This window comes from Prionailurus viverrinus, chromosome D3, assembly GCF_022837055.1.
Source record: "Prionailurus viverrinus isolate Anna chromosome D3, UM_Priviv_1.0, whole genome shotgun sequence".
NCBI classification, from domain to species: domain Eukaryota; kingdom Metazoa; phylum Chordata; class Mammalia; order Carnivora; family Felidae; genus Prionailurus; species Prionailurus viverrinus.
Genome location: NC_062572.1, coordinates 82,647,042 through 82,665,936, shown reverse-complemented (window position 1 = coordinate 82,665,936; position 18,895 = coordinate 82,647,042). Strand labels below are relative to the sequence as shown.

At 43.3% G+C, this 18,895-nt stretch overlaps 2 protein-coding genes across 3 annotated transcripts in view; both read right to left on the bottom strand.

Moving 5' to 3' along the window:
* Window positions 1-857, bottom strand: part of SERPINB11 (serpin family B member 11) — a 75,277-nt gene extending 74,420 nt beyond the window's left edge. The window contains exon 1 of the mRNA XM_047827928.1: window positions 582-857. The gene's annotated coding sequence lies outside the window, so the exon portion shown is untranslated. The remainder of the gene's footprint in view (window positions 1-581) is intronic.
* Window positions 858-8,949: 8,092 nt separating this feature from the next.
* Window positions 8,950-18,440, bottom strand: SERPINB13 (serpin family B member 13). 2 transcript variants are annotated; one of them, XM_047828365.1, is made up of 7 exons: window positions 18,261-18,440; window positions 17,702-17,758; window positions 13,621-13,749; window positions 13,088-13,205; window positions 11,543-11,685; window positions 11,178-11,333; window positions 8,950-9,363 (listed from the first exon to the last, which is right to left on the bottom strand). In XM_047828365.1, the coding sequence occupies exons 1-7, from the start codon at window positions 18,423-18,425 to the stop codon at window positions 8,950-8,952; spliced, it is 1,182 nt and encodes a 393-aa protein (XP_047684321.1). In that variant the 5' UTR covers window positions 18,426-18,440. The 2 variants fall into 2 exon arrangements, with proteins under 2 accessions (XP_047684321.1, XP_047684322.1); XM_047828366.1 differs by having other exon boundaries at window positions 17,690-17,758; window positions 18,261-18,425.
* Between the last annotated feature and the right edge of the window lie 455 nt (window positions 18,441-18,895).

The following is an 18,895-nucleotide window of genomic DNA, read 5'->3' as shown; positions in this document are numbered from 1 at the left end:
CAAAGATTTCTTCTTTTTTTTTTTAACCTAATTCTTGCTCAACATTTTTATTTTTTTCTTCTTTTTTTCTTCAATTTATGAAATTTATTGTCAAATTGGTTTCCATACAACACCCAGCGCTCATCCCAAAAGGTGCCCTCCTCAATACCCATCACCCACCCTCCCCTCCCTCCCACCCCCCATCAACCCTCAGTTTGTTCTCAGTTTTTAACAGTCTCTTATGCTTTGGCTCTCTCCCACTCTAACCTCTTTTTTTGGCAAAGATTTCTTAAATAAGACCAAAACGAAAAAGAAAGTCCAGAAGCCATAGAAGAAAAAAAGCGACGAATTGGACTTCATCAAAATGTAACCCATCCCACTGCGGGGGCGCCGCCTCTCTGGCGCCCGGCAGGGACCCCGGGTATGGGGCACGGGGTCCCCCAGGCACTGGCGTCCTGCCACGGTGGGCCGGGAAGCCGGGAGGCCGGGCGGGGGTCTCCGGGGCCCGGATCCCGGGTGTCCTTAGCGTCCTGCATCACCTTCCCCACCACCCGGCGCGTGAAGAGGCAGCCGCAGCTACACGAGGGCCCGCAGTGGCCTACCTGGGCTTTGGGGACTGCGTGCGGCGACGGTCTCGCCCCAGGCCTCCATCCGGCGGACTAGGACGCTCTGTCCCTTAGCAACCACACAGCACGCGCCGCCTGCTGTGCGGCTGAGGCCCAAGTGGTCCGGCGCCTCCCGGAGGCGTTCACGGTGAAGTTCACCCACGACCAGAGGGGCCCCAACCCCGACTCCAGACGATGCTTCCACGGGGGTCACGGAGATCATGCGCAAACAAGGGCTGAAGGGGACGAGCCAGGGCCTCACCGGGCCACCCGCTTCTCGGTCAAGACCCACCCCCGCGCAGCTGGTGTGGAAAGGTCAACTTAAGGAGGCCCGGAACCGGGGGTCACCGGGCGCTCCCAGCTCTCGCGTGAACACGTCCCTGCGTCCTCGAGACCCGGATGCGGGACGTGGGGACGCGCAGCTTCAACCGCGTGCGAGCGCGCCTGCGGACTGTGAGTGGTGAGCGGCTCAAGGCGCTCTGCCAGGGCTCTGACCCCCGCCTGGGCAGGGCCAGCCTGGACGTGGCCATCCTGTTGGCCGTCTGTGATGAGGTGGAAGCAGCTTAGGTAAGTGTGCAAGACGGACTGAGCCCCAGAGGGGCTGCGCGGCGTGCTAACCCCCAGGCGCCTCCAGCCCAGCCCCTGCCGCCCTCTTACCATGATTGCTGTGCAGTCATGCCCAAAGGGCCCCTTACCCTGTCCTTTGCACTCCATGGCCTAGGTCAGCCCTCTGTGGCCATCGAGGCCACATGTCCTCTTGTGCCCTGTGTCCCTTGTGGTCTGGTATGACACCGCCATTTTATCCACGTGTTCGGCCACGGCTGGGTGTCCCTCTGGCCTGTGAATCTTTGCCCGCTTGTCCGTGTGCTTACTCTTGAGCTGTGTGCCTCTGTGTCACGTTCCGTGTCACATGACCCTGTGCCCCGCTTCCTGGGTTGCCTGTGTGGCTTGGGTCCATAGCCCTGGAGCCCCAGCCCAGCCCCAGCCAGTGCCTTCCGCTCTGGCAGCAGGGGCATCTGCGCCGTCCTCCCACAGCCGCCTCTGGGGCCCCCGGCCTGGCCTCACCACATTCCAGGGGCTTAGCGCCACGCCCTGCCACCCTCATCCTGCCACGGGCCTTAACTGACCCTCAAGCCCTCCCTCTTCGGGCACAGGGTGGTACCCACCACTCTCCCCAAGGTAGAATAAACTGGATCCTGGGCAGACGGTGGGGGGTGGGCGGAATGAAAGAAGAGAGTTAGAAAAGCAATCCATATATTTGACGTGGAATTTGTATTCAGAATATATTAAGAGCAATTAGAAATCGACAACGGCAAGACAATGTAATAGAAATAGGCAAACGCTTTGGACAGACACTTTACCAAAGAAGAGAACCCCAGGGAGAGAACACCTGCACACCCATTAGAATGTGTGCGATGGAGAAGTCCGGCCACACCAACCACGGGTGAGAATGCAGAGCGACTGGGCTGCTCATACGCTCCTGGTGGGAGTGGAACATGGAGAACATTTTGGCAATTTCTTAGAAATTTAAACGTGTCATATGACGCAGCAATTTCACTCCTAGATGTCTAAATGAAAACGTACGTCTGCATAAAGACTCACGCGCACAAATGTGCATAGTAGTGTTATGCATGGTGGCCAAACGCCAGAAGCAACACAAAAGCCCATCAGTGGGTAAGTGGGTAAACAAGATGTGGTTTCTTCAGACAACAGGATAGTGTTTGTCAGTAAAGAGTAACAAACTACCGACACCTCAGCAACGTTGATGAATCTCAAAAACCCAGTGCTGAGCAAAAAGAAGGGGGCACAAAAGAGGATATCCTATCTGAACCCACTCGAATGAAACCCTAGAAATGACCAATCTACCCTGACGTGATTGAAGGCAGATCAGCCGTTGCTGGGCTGGTGGTTGACCGGGAAGCAAAAGAAGAGAAACTTGCAGGGATAATGGAAATATTCCGCATCTTGGTTGTGGTGTTTTCATGGATACATACATTTACAAAGATTCACCTTCTACATTTCAAGTAGGTGAATTATTTTATGTAAATTGCATCTCTGTCAAGCCAATTAACTGTTAATTTTTTTAAGTCTCTTCTGAACCTTCCTATGGAAAAATCCCAAATAACATAAGTAGATACTGTCCCCTCCAGAAGATAGAGCTTAATCCCTCCACCGCCAGTAGGATAAATGGAACTTAGTGACTTGCTTTCAAAGAGTATAGAGTACGAAAGGGGAAAAATAGCAACTTTATAGTGTAGAAACCTGACAGGCTCTACCTGAAGGAGGAGATCAAGGTTAACATCCCCAGTGATGTCACGTACATGTCAGGTTCTTCCTCATATGATGTAATGAGAAGGCACTTCACCTCTGTGATAGTCTTTCAGAAATCCCAGAACCCCAGTCTAACCATGAGGAAACAAGTCAGGCAAGCCCCAAATGCAAAATACCAAACCAGTACCCCTCAAAACTGCCAAGGTCATGAAAAACAAGAAAAGGTTGAGGAATTGTCACAGATCAGAGGAGACTGTGGAGATATGACAACGAAACGTGTTGTTATTTCCTGTACTAGATTCTAGAACACCTAATGGACGTTAATGAAAAAATTAATGGTAACATCCAGGTAAAGCTTGGAGTTTAGCCAATAGTAATTATGTTAATTTTCTATTACTTCATAATCAAGTACCAAAAATATTCCCACACAGCTCTATGGATCAGAAGTCCTGGCACAATGGGACCAAATCCCATTTAGGGACTACAAAGGGACTACCCCCAGGGATTTACAAAGCTGAAATCAGAGTATCAGCCAGGCTGTGCTCCTTTCTAGAGGCTCTGAGGAAGAATACACTTCAGCTGGGTCATTGGTCAAATTTATCTGTTGCACTTACAAGACTGAGTTTCCCACTTACCGTCTGTGAGTTAAGGGTCACCGTAAACATCTAAAGACTCTCAGGGCCTTGCCACATAGCATCCTCCATGTTCAAAGTTAGCAAGAGAATTTTGCTTCTATCAAATCCCTCAGGCTTTGCCTCTGACATCCCTGTCTCTGAGCTCTAGACCAAGATCCTACAGGTTCATGGGATTAGACCAGGCCCACCCTGGTAATTTCCCTTCCCTAAAGTGAACTGATTTGGATTCTCAGTTGCTTCTGCAAATTCCCTTCACAGCAACACCTACATTAGTATTGGATTGACTAGGACACCAGGTGGAATCGTAGAATGCTGCCTGCCACAGTGACTGATGTACCAACATTGATTTCTTCAATTTGACAAACGTGCCCTAGTGATGTGAGATGGTAACATTAGGGCAAGGAGTTTATGGAAACTCACCGTACCATCTTTGCAACTTTTTAAATCTAAAACTATTCCAAATAAAAGGTTTGTGTAGAAAACAGTGCCTTCAAAAATCCGAAGTAAGTGGAATGTGCCATCTTGTGCCTCCTGGGACACAAACTGATAGAATCACTGTATTCGATGACGATGAACAGTAGCAGCATAGAGGACTGAGGAGCAATGAGGAACAATAACAAGGAAGCAGGAGGAGGAGGGAGAGAAGAGGAAAAGAAAGAGAAAGAGAAACAGGAGGAGGAGGAAGCAGCAGCTTACATTTATTGACCATGTAAGTGCCAGGCATTTTCTTAAGTACTGTGTAGAAATAGTCTTATTTAACCTCTGCGATGACCAGACAGGGCGTTATCTTATTGAGTTATCTCCCGATGTTACAGATGAGGAAACTGCAATAGAAATGGTTACATGGCTTCCTGGAAGTCGCACAGTCAGTCAGTGCTGGAGGCAGGAATCAAATCCGGGTAATCGGACTCCTGAGTCTTCATTCAGAAGCATCTTCCCATTTGATTCCCCATAGTCCACGCATCCACAACGTCAACCCACTCCTTCAGCCATTCTGCTCTTCCCTGAAAAGCAGGTCGCTTCCAAAGAATGTAACATACGCAGTAGTTTGCATTTGGCCCAAATACTAGTGCGAACACAGTCCACCACCATGAAAGCCCAAATGACATTGTCCTGAAATGCCTTACCTAAGAGAATATTTGAAACCCCGATCATCTCATGTGTCTTTTTCCCTGTGCATAGAGCTCTGAGCTCATTCTGATGAGCTTGTGTTTATTTGTAAACCATTCTTTTTTAATGTTTATGTTTGAAAGAGAGAGTGAGACACAGAGAGCATGAGCAGGGGAGGGACAGAGAGAGGGAGACACAGAATCCAAAGCAGGCTCCAGGCTTGAGCTATCAGTACAGAAGCCCAACACAGGGCTTGAACCCAGAACTGAGAGATCTTGACCTGAGCTGAAGTCAGCACTTAGCCAGCTGAGCCACCCAGGCACCCTGTAAACACGTTCCTATACGTAGAGTTTGATCTACTGCAATTATATTTCCAATGAGATCTTAGCCAACCTATCTATTTTCAAGCAGATGTGAATTATCCAATTCATTGTGAGAACAAGAAGCAAAAGATTGACTTGCAAAACAATTAAGTGGAATCTTTTTTAAGATTAAACTCTGAGAGTTTTCTCTTCTTGAGAAATTTCTCTTCTCTTACAGCATGTCGGCTGTGCCATTGGCACTCTCAATATCTGCAGCAGATGAAAATATTTTTAATCAATCCCTCAAAACAACTAGGAGTTCAGGCATCCCCAAAAACGTGGGTCCCAACTTCCCTGCTATCTTTCAAGCTTTTGTCTAAGGGAGCTATATATTCTTCAGGATTCTTCAGGCACCGAGTAACAAAACCCAGGGGTTTTTTGTTTTGTTTTGCTATTTTGGTGGAGTGGTGAAAACAGTGTATCAAGTTCTCTCTCCATAGATACATGACAAGTAGGTAGTGGGTAGGTAAGTGGGTAGGTAAATAGGTAGGTAGGCAGGTAGATACATGATAGATGTCTCCTTTTTTCAGATCACTTGTTTTCAGTATTGATCTCATCTTCTATATAAAGGAAAGCTTCCTATGTCACGAGAAGACTAGTGTTTGACTTCAGCTAATACCTAGATTATCTTCCAGCTAGTAACCCTCAAGAGAGCTTCTCTCCTCCCATCTTTATGTGAAGTCCCAGACCACGTTCCCACCCTTTACGCAGATTACTGTGGCTGGAAGATGAGTTAACAATGATTGGCTAAGCCCAGAACATGTCACCTTTCAAGGGCCTTTAGTACTGTGGTTACTTCGTACTAATGATTAGCAACCTCACCCAGATTGGCACCAGAAAGGGCTTCACCAGCAGCTCCTCTGCTGTTTGCCAAATAGGATGTTGCTCAACTGGGTCACTTGGCTTTTTGTCCCAAGGCCATCCACTTGTAGACATGCCCAGCTCCACTGAGGACATTTGTGAAACCAAAAAAAGAGATCCTGGACGCTTGGTCAAGGATATGTGGAGTGAGGAGGCTCTATCACTGGGGCTGGTGGACAAGCACCAGTTAAGATCCTGAACTGCCATTGTGGTTAGTGACACCTCTGTCGTATCTGTCTTCTTATCAGAACATCCCGACCTGCATTTTGAGCCACTGTACTTTCTAAAGCCTTATTACTCATAACTCAGATGAATCACCTCCCTTGCTTCCTTGCCTTTTTAAATAAACTTCAGTTTAGGGGCGCCTGAGTGGCTCAGTCAGTTAAGTGTCTGACTTCGACTCGGGTCATAATCTCATGGTTCGTGGGTTCAAGCTCTGTGCTTGACATCAGGCTCTGTGCTGACAGCGCAGAGCCTGGAGCCTGCTTCGGATTCTGTGTCTCCCTCTCTTTCTCTCTGCCCCTTACCCGCTCGCTCGCTCTCTCTCTCTCTCTCTCGCTCAAAAATAAATATTAAAAAAGAAAAAATATCACTCAACAAAATACCCATTAACACTCCTTTTAAATTCCTTTTTAAATTCCTTTAAACATTTTATTTCATGCTTTTTATTCTTATTTTATGTGTAATAAATGTGTACATATTTAAGGTAAACAACCTAATGACTTGATATCTGAATTAAAATAATTCCATTCACCATAGCATCAAAAATTGTCAAAATAAATTCAATGAAAAAAGGATTTGTACACTTAAATCTATAAAATATTGCTGAAAGAAATGAAATTACTAAGTAAATGGAGAGACATTTGATATTCATGGATTATAAAATTCAGTAGTGAACAAATTGGTCCATAGATTTAATGCCTTTCCTATCAAAATTCCAGTAGGCTTTTTAAATAAATTGACAAACTGATTCTAAATTTTACATGAAAATGCACAAGACCTAGTCTAACCAAAAAGGATTCTGAAAAAGAACAAAGTAATTACACTCACTGATTTCAAAATTTACTACAAAGTTATAGTAATCAAGACAATGCAGTATGGTCATATCAGTAAGCATATAAATCAACAGAACAAAATTGAGACACCAGAAATAAAACCTTATATTTATGGTTAATTGATTTCGATAAAGGTACCCAGACGATTCAGTGAAGAAATAATTGTCTTTTTGATAAATGATGCTGTGGATAATGATACATCTGTATACAAAAAAAATCATAACCTAGACCTTACCTCACGACACAGACACACATACACACACGCAGAAATGGACCATGGATTTAAACGGAAGAGTTAAAACTGTAAAACTTCTAGAAGAAAACAGGAGAAAATCTTTGTAAACTTGGATTAGGGAAGGAGTTTCCTAGATACACCAAAACCATTATCCTTCAAAGATAATATTGCTGCATTAGACTCTGCACTTCAAAAGACGCCATAAAACTGTCAGATACTGCTTCACAATCACTAGGACAGCTAAAATCAAAAAGACTGGCTGTAACAAGTATTGGCAAAGAGGAGTAGAAATTGGTACCCTCCTACATTGCTATGAGATTGTAAAATGGTTGCAGCCCCTCTGGAAAACAATTTGGCAGTTCCTCAAAATGACAAACACAAAGGCACTAATCCCATTTCTAGGTATGTACCCAAGAGAAATGGAAATATGTGTCCACACAAAACTTGTATACAAAATGTTCATAGCTGTGCTATTCACAATAGCCAAAAAGCAGAAACAATATAAATGTTCATCGGTTGATGAATGGATAAACAAAATCTGAAATATCCACGTAACAGAATATTACTCAGCCATAAAAAGAATGAAGTATTGATTTATGCTGTAACTTGGAGGAACCTTGAAAATATTATGCTAAGAAGTCAGATGCAAAAAAAAACCTACATATTTAACAATTTCATTTATATGAAATATCAAAGAAAATTTTACAAATACGGAAAACAAATCAATAGTTGCCTGGGATCGGGGATGGAAACAAGCATCAGGGAAACATTGTAGGATGATGGATATGTTCCAAAACTGGATTGTGGTAACAGATGCACAACTATAGAAATCTACCAAAAATCATTGAACCATAAATTTCCAAAGCGTGGATTTTATAGTAGGTAAATTACAGTTCAATAGAGCTGTTAAAAAAAAATTGATTGGGTACAATATTTATCTTCTCAAAATCGCCTTTATTTCACAGTATCAAAAGGCTTACACAACTGACAACAGATAATATGCTCCGTTAGAAGAGAAGATGAAAATATGGGAATCCTTTGTCTGATACATTGTTTTATTTTTTCCTGGCTTTAAGCCTGAATTTATGTTTTGCTGACGCGCTTCTAAATCCTCTTGCTTCTATGCACTTTGCTGCACTTGCCGAGAAAGAAAAAAGTAACACATGAATCGAGTAAATTACTGTTTTATTTAGGGGTGCCTGAGTGGCTCAGTTGAGCTTCCGACTGGCTCAGGTCATGATCTCGCAGTCCATGAGTTCTAGCCCCGCTTGGGGCTCTGTGCTAACAGCTCGGAGCCTGGAGTCTGTTTCAGATTCTGTGTCTCCCTCCCTCTCTGACCCTACCCCATTCATGCTCTCTCTCTCTCTCAAAAATAAACAAACGTTAAAAAAAAAAAAAACCCTCCCCCATTCATGCTCTGTCTCAAAAATAAATAAACGTTAAAAAAAATTTTTTTAATTACTGTTTTATTTGTGTATTACGTCAAACTATTGGAACTAGAGGGACTCCCAGAATCACTAGTCTGTGTCTTTTCTGAAGAGTCTGTTTCTCGCCATGAGTACACAAAACCACAAGTGGTTGATTTACTTCCAGAAGAAATCAACAGATTATTACCGAGCCTCGATTTAACTTGGTTTTTACCAAGCACAAACAAAAGGACGTTTCAGCTTTAAGGAGAATTATAAACACACGCACCCTGTTACAGTCACTGGGTCATTGATTTTGATGGTAAGATTGGAATGCAAGCAAGTAAGACAATTTTTCTTAAAGAACAGGCTATGTCCGTAGTCTTAACTGATACTCTAACACTGGTTTTCCGCCAAGGCCATGACTGTCCTAAGGAGAAGAGAATCTACCAAAGAAGAGGATGCTGTTGGACTCATTGTGCCTGACGAAGAACAGGAAAGGGTGATTGCAATGAAAATGTTCGTAACCCGGCGCCAGTGTGAGAGCAAAGCCCACACCGGTGCCTGCTGCGGCCTCAGTCCCTTCCTCGGTGACCGCCACAAAGGCCCTGTGCAGGAACTTCTTCGCCTGCAGCCCGGAGTGTGAGGACAGCCCCAGAGAGTCCGTTCTGTACTCGCTGAAAGCGTCTGCCGGCCCCCTGGCTGCCAAGACGGCCTCCAGGGCCTCCATATCGTACCCATCTTCCACTTCAAACCGCGGTAAGTGCAAGGTCACGTTCCTTTCTTCCATATGCCCCGGGTTAGTCCACTCTACTAAATTTTCTGGAGTTATTTGATCTATAATCTATGCAGGAAAAGTGATATGATTATCAACACAAAGTTAGAACACTGTAACACTGATTTGAAGATGTTAGAAATGATTAATTTTAATAATGCACAAAAGAAATGTTATTCCACTAGACCGTTGTCTTTAGAGCAGGCACTTGTCTTATACTTCTTTATTCATCTTTATGTATGTGAAAACTCAGTAGTAGTAAATGAATTTTTAAGGATGAGAAATAAGGTATTTCTTCTTCTATCAATCCACATATTATTTCATTTTTTACTATTCCCCTGTAGTCTTTTATGCATACATAATGTATAATTTATATAGAGTAAGTCATATATTTATATGAATTACCTGTAATATGTAATAATATACCTTACATAATATATATATATTTACTTACATGATATATATTTACATAGTTGCAATTACAGTGAATGTCCATGTTACTTGTTTTAATGTAAACTTTTTCAGAGGTCTGTATCTCTCCTAAATATCTTCAGACTGATAGATAATACTTCCATCGAGCTGATACATTTTGCCAAACATTCGTCCACTCATTTTACGATCATCTAGTAAGTATGCAGCATGATAGATGCTGATAGATACTGTGGATCTGAAAATAGCGATGATGATGATGATGATGGTGGTGGTGATGAATTTCGAACTAGGTATCTTAGTATATTTAATGCAGAAATTACTGATTTGACTCAGGAAGGCAATTTTGTTTCTTCTGAACAGGAATTTTGGAGTCAGAGTATGAATACTCTTAAAGCTTTCATACATATTGCCATTCTGCTATCCCAAATTTTTCCAACATGCAAAGCAACTAGAGATGTTTCACAGCCAGAGAACAGCATCTAGTATCATAATAATATAGCATCCATCATTTATCGAGTTATTTCCATGTACTGGACCTCTTTTTGGAGCTATCTTAGACTAGGTTTAAATCAAGGGGGACTAAATCAAAGGGTTCAAGATTAAAGATCTTATGGATTTGGGACGATTAGTATGTGTCAATGGAGGTTCATCTTTGGATTAAAAAAATTACCACTCTGGTAAGTGACGTTGATTATGGAGGAGACTGTGTATGTGGGGGCAGGGAGGAAATGGGAAATCTCTGTACCTTCCTCTCAATTTTGCTGTAAACCAAAATTGCTCCAAAAAAAAATAAAATAAAATCTTTAAAAAGAAATCAGGGGTGTCTGGGTGGCTCAGTCAGTTAAGCGACCAATTCTATTTTGGTTCAGGTCATGATCTCAATGTTCATGAGTCTGAGAGCCCCACATCGGGCTCTGTGCTAACAGAGAGGAGCCTGTTGGGATTCTTGGGATTCTCTCTCTCTCCCTGTCTCTCTGTTCCTCCCCCACTTGTGCCCTCTCTCTCAAAATAAATCAAGACACTTAAAATTTTTTTAAAACAAATAAAAAGAAATTAAAGTTCCAAGAAAGAAATTCAGGAGGTCTCATAGCCTATTGAACAGGATGCAAAATTTGCTGTATGTGCAAATGCCGTTCTTTTCTGGGGAAAAGGTGCACAGAGATCAACCATTTCTCAGAATAGTGTCTGATCTTTGGAACTCCCATATGACCTTAAGTGTTCGTGTTCACTCATGCCCAACTATTTCGGTATTGGTTGTTTTCAGGAAACCCGATACTGCTTAATGCCCCTTTTTAGACATCCATCTGTAGCTGCTGCACAGAGTAAGGAAGAGTGTCTGCTCGACACCAGCTCCAGATCAGTAGTCCCGTTTCCAAGCTTACCCAGAAACAAGCTTTAGGACACAAAGCCTCAGGAGATGAAAGCAAGACTGGGGAGATGCAAGGTTTTACCTTCTCCAGGCCATCTGTGTCATTGGGCAGCAACACACACAGGCTTAGGTCATTGTTTCTATACGGAATTCCCAGAATCTTGGCTTGTAAGTCCTCCAGGAAAATGAAGCTGTAGGTACAGGTCTGTGTCATCATTGGCACACCTTTGCTCGCACTCTGGAACAAAGCAATAGAGCATGCAGTGTCAGAGGAGGCAGAAAACAGCCAGGTTCACCCACCAAAGTGATTGGCTCCCCCAAAAATAGTGCTAAAGATCAGGGCCTCCAGTCAGTATTTGCTGTCTACCATGTTCGTTCGCTCAAGTAGGGCTTTAGATTGTACGTTCCACGTGTCAACACATCACATAAATAAATTAGGGGCCATACCTTATTCAGCCAAAACTCTTCCTCTTTGGTATTTTCTTTCTTAAACTCCCTGTCCCATTGCCCTTTAAAGTAAACTGTGTTCACCAGCGCCAGCTTGGTGAAGCTGTCTAGAGAACCATCTGGAAACAGGTCCTTGATTTTTTCTGCAAATGAACAACAACAACAACAAAGTTGGCCCATCTTCAAAATCACAAGTGCTAGGCAAGGCAGATATGATGAAGGTGGACTTGACTTGTCACTAAAAACTCAGCCAGGCCAGCACCTGAGGGCCTTGCCGACAAAGGGTTTGCTGGCAGAGTTGTAGGGAGGCCCTCGCTTTGCCCACAGCCCGTGTGTCCCATTGGATAAAATGAAGTACGATGGTTAAGCGTTCAGGTTCTGGGATCGGACTGCCTCTGTTAGCACCCGGTTTTGCCTCTTACCAGTTGAGGAATCTTGGGCAAGTTATTTAAGCTCGCTGTGCCTCAGTTTCCACATCTGCAAAACAGGAATAAAACCTGCCTCATGGAATGGTTATGAGGAGTAGATGACTTAATATGTGTAGAGCACTTGGAGCGCTCTCCAGCTCATAAGAAGCACGCAGTAAGTGTAAGCTATTATTTTTACCCATTTGATATAATTACCACCCGAAACTTAGGGATTTATTATGTTATTGGAAAAGAAACTGATGTTTTTGTCTCTGGGTTTAGCCCCTCCCACACTAAATTCTGAAGAATATTGCCATCAGTCAACCCTTCGATAGACCCTCCTTTTTTCCTGCTCTTCAAATTTTATTTTATTTTTTGGTCTAAGTATAAAGATGGAAAAATTGTATTGTGAAATAATAATGTCTTCCTGATAACTGGAATTTTAAAAAATGTATTCTGAAATTCTAACACTAAAGTATCAGCTATTGCCCCCCCCCCAAGTGTATTTCCATATTAAGTAGTCCTCTCTGGTATTTCTTGTGTGTTTGGCTCATACTAGGGGATAAGGAGAGAGCATGAAGTGAGGCTTTGTCAAGTTCTGTGCTGAGGATGGGGCTGAAAGTTGTTACCATCCCAGCATGATGCTCTAGTGGAGATGAAGGCCAGGCAGCCCCAGCAGGAGGCCATAAAGATCTTGGTGGGAGGAGAGCTAAATGTCTCTCACTTGACAAGAGAAAGGAGACACTCTATGACATTTCCTCTTACAGACCCAGACTAAGAAAGAAAGGCTCTCATATAAAGGAAAAGATGTGAACCCAACACAGACACGGGTCCAGTTTCAGGAGTCCCGAAGATACTGTGAGGCACAGCCATGTTCAAATCATTCTCCGTTATGGAGCTGGCTTCCTGTGGTCCCTCCCTGGGGCCCCCTTGGCTCTCTCCCATTTGCTGAGACTATTCCACTCTCTGTAGTGTCTTCTCCCACTCCTCATGCCCAGCCCTGCCCTTCTAACCCTAACAAACTTATCTCAAGTCTGAACCCCCCCAAAGGCTTGTGCACCCTGGCACCCTATGAGTGTCCAGCTCAGAGCAGGTGCTCAAGAAGCATTTTACGATGAATGACCCATCCATACTGTACCCTTTGTTTGGCTTTCGACCCAGGAATTAATCTTCTTTCGACTTTCGTCTGCTGCATTTACAAAGTCAACAGGTTCCAGAGAAGCGTGGTAATATTTTTCCACATAATCTAAGTATTTCTTTAGGAGGAACAGGGAAAGAATAGAAGGAGGTTGAAAATTCAATTTATTTTGAAAAAAGGAAATTCAGTTTATCCATTTCCAACATCTCTAAAAAATGTGTCTGTACATTAAAGATGGCTGACATTGTTATCAGGGTGTCTTAGGACCTGGGAAAATCACTTCTGAGTACTTCCAGGCACGTTTTTGGCAGGTACAATAGGGTTAAGGCAAAAAGCAGATTTAGACTGCCAGAATTAAAAAGAAGCTCCCAAAGGGCCTGAATGTCTGGAGAACAGGCAGGGGGACACCCAGTGATGTGGACTGAGCCAGGCAGTCAGCTCAGGCAGTATGCCTCCAGGACCCACAGTCCTAAATGGGCCATCGGCCATTCATGAATACCACTCACAGATGTGGTGGATACACCTAAACTTACTTGAAGGAAGAGGTATGTCTTTTCTCCAAAGAGCCTGTTGGCTATTCTTAGTTCATAACCATTCGTGGATTTGCCTATCTCACTCAAAAACTCTTGGAATTGGTGATGTATCTCTTCTGTCTTCTCAATCTTCAAAATCAAAACAATATATATGTTATATATATGATATGCTGTATTCTTATAATAAAGTAAGCTCAATAAAAGACAATGTTATTAAGAAAGTCATAAGGAAGAGAAAATACATTTACAGTACTGTATTTATCAAAAAAAAGATCTGCATCTAAGTGGACCTGTGCCATTCAACCCCATGTTTTTCAAGGGTCAACTATCCCTGAATATCAATGACTGGTGACTTCAAGGCCAGTGGGGTTTCAGGTCCCACTCTCTCTGTACAACTGTATGAAATGGGCCAATATACACTGCCAAGTGGTACAGATATTGGTATAATCCCCTTGGCAAACAGTTTGGTGATATTTAATAAAGTTGAACATACATACACCCTACCTTCCAGATACGTACTATAGGCCAGTGTTGCCCCATAGAAATATAATGCAAGCCACAAATGTGAGCCACATATATAATCTTTTTTTAAAAGTTTTTATTATTTTAGAGAGGGAGAGAGCATGAGTGGGGGAGAGGGGCAGAGGAGAGAGAGAGAATCTTAAGTAGGCTCCACACTCAGCATGGGGCCTGATGTGGGGCTTGATCCCACAACCTCAGGATCATTTCTTGAGTCAGATGCTTTACCAACTGAACCACCCAGGCGCCCCAGCCACATATATAATCTTAAATTTTCTAGTGACTACATTCTTAAAAGTAAAAAGCAGATAAAATCAAACGTAGTATTATATTTTATCAAACCAAATATATCTAGAACATCATTTTGACGTAACTATAATACATAATTTTATATATATATATATACAAGTATATATTATTTCAACAAAAATAATATATAAAAATTAACAAGATGTTTTATATCTGTGACGTGATAAAAAAATGTATACTTGGTCTGTTTCTCCGGTGTCTAACACAGAGCTCCTAAACCTTGTAATTTGCTGACTACAAATTCCTGGGTGCTAGGAAGCATCTTTTCTTTTGATATTTTCTCTTTGATCCCAGTTCCTGACACAGAACTCCTAAATTCCTTGGAATTTCCTGGGTGATAGGGACATCTGTTGTTCGAACAACTTCAGGATGGGGGCTGGTCATCAGAAAAGACCAAACCATAATTAGAAGCTTGGAATTTTCAGTCCCATCTCCCATCCTCCAGGGAAAGGAGAGGGGCTGGAGGTAGAGCTAATCACTGAAAGTGCCTCTATGATAAAGCTTTCATAAAAATCCCTAAACTACAGCATCTAAAGACCAGAAGCATCTAAAAACCCAGAAGGGTTGGTGAACACATCCATGTTCTAGGAGGGTGGTGCACCCCAAACTCTTGGGAAAATCTGAGACTTCACCCTATATACCTCTTCATCTGGCTATTTGTATTCTTTACAAGAAACCAGTGTTTCCCTAAGTTCTGTGAGCCATTATAGAAAATTATCAAATTTGAGTAGGGGGTAATGGGGTCCTCTGATTTGTAGCCAAGTTGGGCAGAAGTGTGAATAATCTGGGAACCTACTTCCTTGCAATTAGCATCTGAAGTAGGGCAAGTCTTGTGGAATGGACCTCTTTAACGTGTGGAGTCTGCACTGACTTCATGCAGTTAGTGTCAAAATTGTTTAATACAAGGAAACTCACACATTCGGTGTTAGAAGTGTTGTGAGTAGTAAAACAGTTTTCCTTCAACATTATTTTCTCATACTAAGATCTTGAAATGCGATGTATATTTGACACTTACAGCACCTTTCAGTTTGAACTAGGTATATTTCAAATACTCTATAGCCAATTCAGTGGCTACCATATTTGAAAGCTCAGGACTAGAGAGACTCTCATCCAGGGAAACTACAAGGCTTGTATAAGAAGGGTCATCTGTTTTTAATAAGAAGGAAGAAAGGAAGCAAGGAAGAAAGAAATCACCTATGAACAGGATCAATGGGTTAATAGCCATGAAAATGAATCATCAATGGCTACAAGTATCCACCTAAAATAAATGAATCTTATAAATACAATCCTGAGCCCAAAATAATGAGGTTTCAAAGAATAATAAAATTAAAAAAAAAATACATGCAATGAAATAATACAGAAATAACAAACACCAAGTTCAGGATAGTTGAACTTCTTCTTTCAGGAAAGGCTGGGAATGTGTTCAAGGAAAGTACTTGGGGGCATTAGCTAATTTGTCAATAGTTTATTTCTTTTTTTTATTATTTTTTTTAACATTCATTTTTGAAAGACAGAGACAGTGTGAATGGGGAAGGGGCAGAAAGAGAGGGAGACACAATTCAAAGCAGGCTCCAGGCTCCAAGCTGTCAGCACAGAGCCCGACGCGGGGCTCAAACTCACAGACTGCAAGATCATGACCTAAGCCGAAGTCGGCCGCCCAACCGACTGAGCCACCCAGGTGCCCCCTCAATAGTTTATTTCTTACACTAGAAGGGAGAGTTAAAAGGTATTCAGAATTGCATTATTCAGAATTGCAGAAGTGTATAAGAATTCCTAATACCTTTTGTACATGATATCTTAAAATTTTATCTTCAATTTTTAGAAACAAGGTTCAGAATACTCTAAGTTTATGTGATAATGAAAGGTGCATCTGGCATGTCTTTGAGCAAATCACTGTACTCATCTGCTTTCTCATCTATTGAAAGAGGAGATTAGAGCATGTGGCCTCCAAGACATGCCTCAGTCCTAATGTCCTTTCAGTCAGTAATTCTATTCTCCTTCATGCTTCTGTGGGTCCCAGAAAAGTCCTGAGGGGTGGACAGAGTTGCTATGCAGAGTTGTACAGGTTGTGCCCTGCATAAAGCTGAAATTCAACCGTCACCCCCCCAAGGGGGCATTCCTTTTTCTAATTCCTGCAAAAATTCTGTCCAGGCTACCATGCTTGGGAGGGAGAGTGCTCTGAAAACAGCTGTGCTCCGTGGCCAAGTGGACAGTGGAGCAGCTATCTGACCCAGTTCTGTTACACAAACTTTGTAAGGAAGCCTGATTCTCCACATATGCCCCAGAGCCAACCAGACAACCTGGCCAGGTGGGACTGTGAAATGCACAGCTCGGATTGCTGGGTGATTGGAGCCATGATTTTATGAGCATCTGGTGCCGAGCCATGACTACTGTCAGGGTAGATGTGCCTTCCCCCACCCCGAGAGCTCTAACCATCCCTGGATGCCAGCCCTGACCTTTGGACTTTCCCATGTTCGAGCAGATTGTCCTTTGAGGAACAATACTACAACCCTAGAGCCAGAAGTGACCCTAAGAAGTCATTGGTCCTGTGCTAATACATCGTTAATGTAAAATATCAGCAAGGGAGCTTAAAATAAAAATAGAATGTAGTGATAGTATCGCCAACTACCGCCATTATTACTGGGTGAGTCAGCAGTATGTTCCAGACCTCCACTGGGTACTTCATAGAGGCTCAAAGAAAATGAATAGCTTACCCAAAGTAGCATGGCTGGTTAAGTGACTGGGTCAGGCTTTGAACTCAAATCTGTTTAACTCCTAAACCCATTCACTCTGCCATAGGGACTTTTCAGTCCATGCATATTTACATCGGAGTGGTCAAGGTGCTTTAAAGTTAAAGTCTCCTCTTGGGGCACCTGGGTGGTTCATACGGTTTAAACATTCGACTTCGGCTCAGGTCATGATCTCGCGGTTCGTGGATTCAAGCCCCGTGTCGGGTTCTGTGCTGACAGCTCAGAGCCTGGAGCCTGCTTCGGATTCTGTGTCTCCTTCTCTTGCACTCATTCTCTCTCTCTCCCTCTCTCTCTCTCAAAAGGAAATAAACATTAAAAAAATTTAAAAAATAAAGTTAAAATCTCCTCTTAATATTAAGGGTTTGTTACTATATAATACCAGCAACCTACTTGGCTGCAGTGATTAAAAACAAGCATAAACCATTACCCCTCCTACACATTTTCCCAGGGGGCCCATATCAACAAAGCAGACTTACTGAAGACTGTAACACATATCTCCTCACCTTTTTTTCTTCGGCTTTGATTCTTGAGTTCCCTGCCTCTTTTTCAGAAGAGAGCATCTGGAAGGACAGAAAATATTATGGTTGTGGTCAGAATAGAGAAACCCTCACATAGAATCAGTCAGGGGGTATTGAATGTTTGTTCAAGAAACTTCAGTGGTAGACAGGTAGCATTTCTCTCCTTGCAAAATCATGCACAGGTCTGGATTGCCCATTGATCTCACCTACATTGGTTAATCCTTTCATGTACTGATCTTTGATGCGTCATTTATAGGCTAGTGGGGATTACACAACTTCTTCCAGTAGGTTTTGTTCTTCATGCTGTGTCTTTAGTAATGAGGTTAAAGACTTTGGACAAGGCCACTCACTCAGCACCCCCTCAAAGGAATTTCAAGCACCAGGGAGCAGATGGCTTGGCGATATTTGGAGAGGGAGGAGGACTTCCCTCATAGACCTGCAATTGCCCTGTGCCTTCATGTGCATTCTCTGTTGCCTAGCCCCATTTCAGGGTAATGCCGGAGGGCTGCCCCCAGAGACGAGCCTGCCTGGACAGCTTCCTTACCTTCCGTAACTGGGCCGCGGTGGCTCCTTGGGTCCCGAAGACGAGCATGCCGATGGCAGCTGAAATGCCCACGGGGGAAAAGAAGATGTTGCCATCTTTTGTCTTATTCAGCTTTTGGAAAAGATTAAACCCAAACCTTGTGTATGCTGCCGCAAGCGAATCCATGAAGATCCCAGCAAGATCTAGAACAGCAACAACAGTCAAAACCAAACAAGCTCATTTCACCTATTTGAATTGCTTTCTGTCACAGGAACCCGTCCTGCTTCTCTTCCTGTCCGTGCATTGATTCAGGAAACAGAGATTTTCATCCTCCCAGGGAAAAGTCACTGCTGCCTGCTTCTCACCCCTTTCCTTGGCCTTCTCTGGACAGGAGACGCGAATCAGTCTGGCATCATCCGGTGTTTCTGTTCTCATTTCCCTAGGCATCAGGGTTGACACCTAAATGGTTTTCTTTTCTCTTGTTCTCTGCCAGAGTCTGCCTGTGTCTGCCTGCCCACTGCTTCCTCCCCCCAGGCGGGCCCAGCCCTTGTCTGCTCCCTTCTGATCGCCCAGCTGCTGGCCCGTGACCAGGCCAGTGAAGGGCCTGAGAATTCCTGCTGATCTCAGGTCTCCAAACCAACCTTAAAATAATAAAG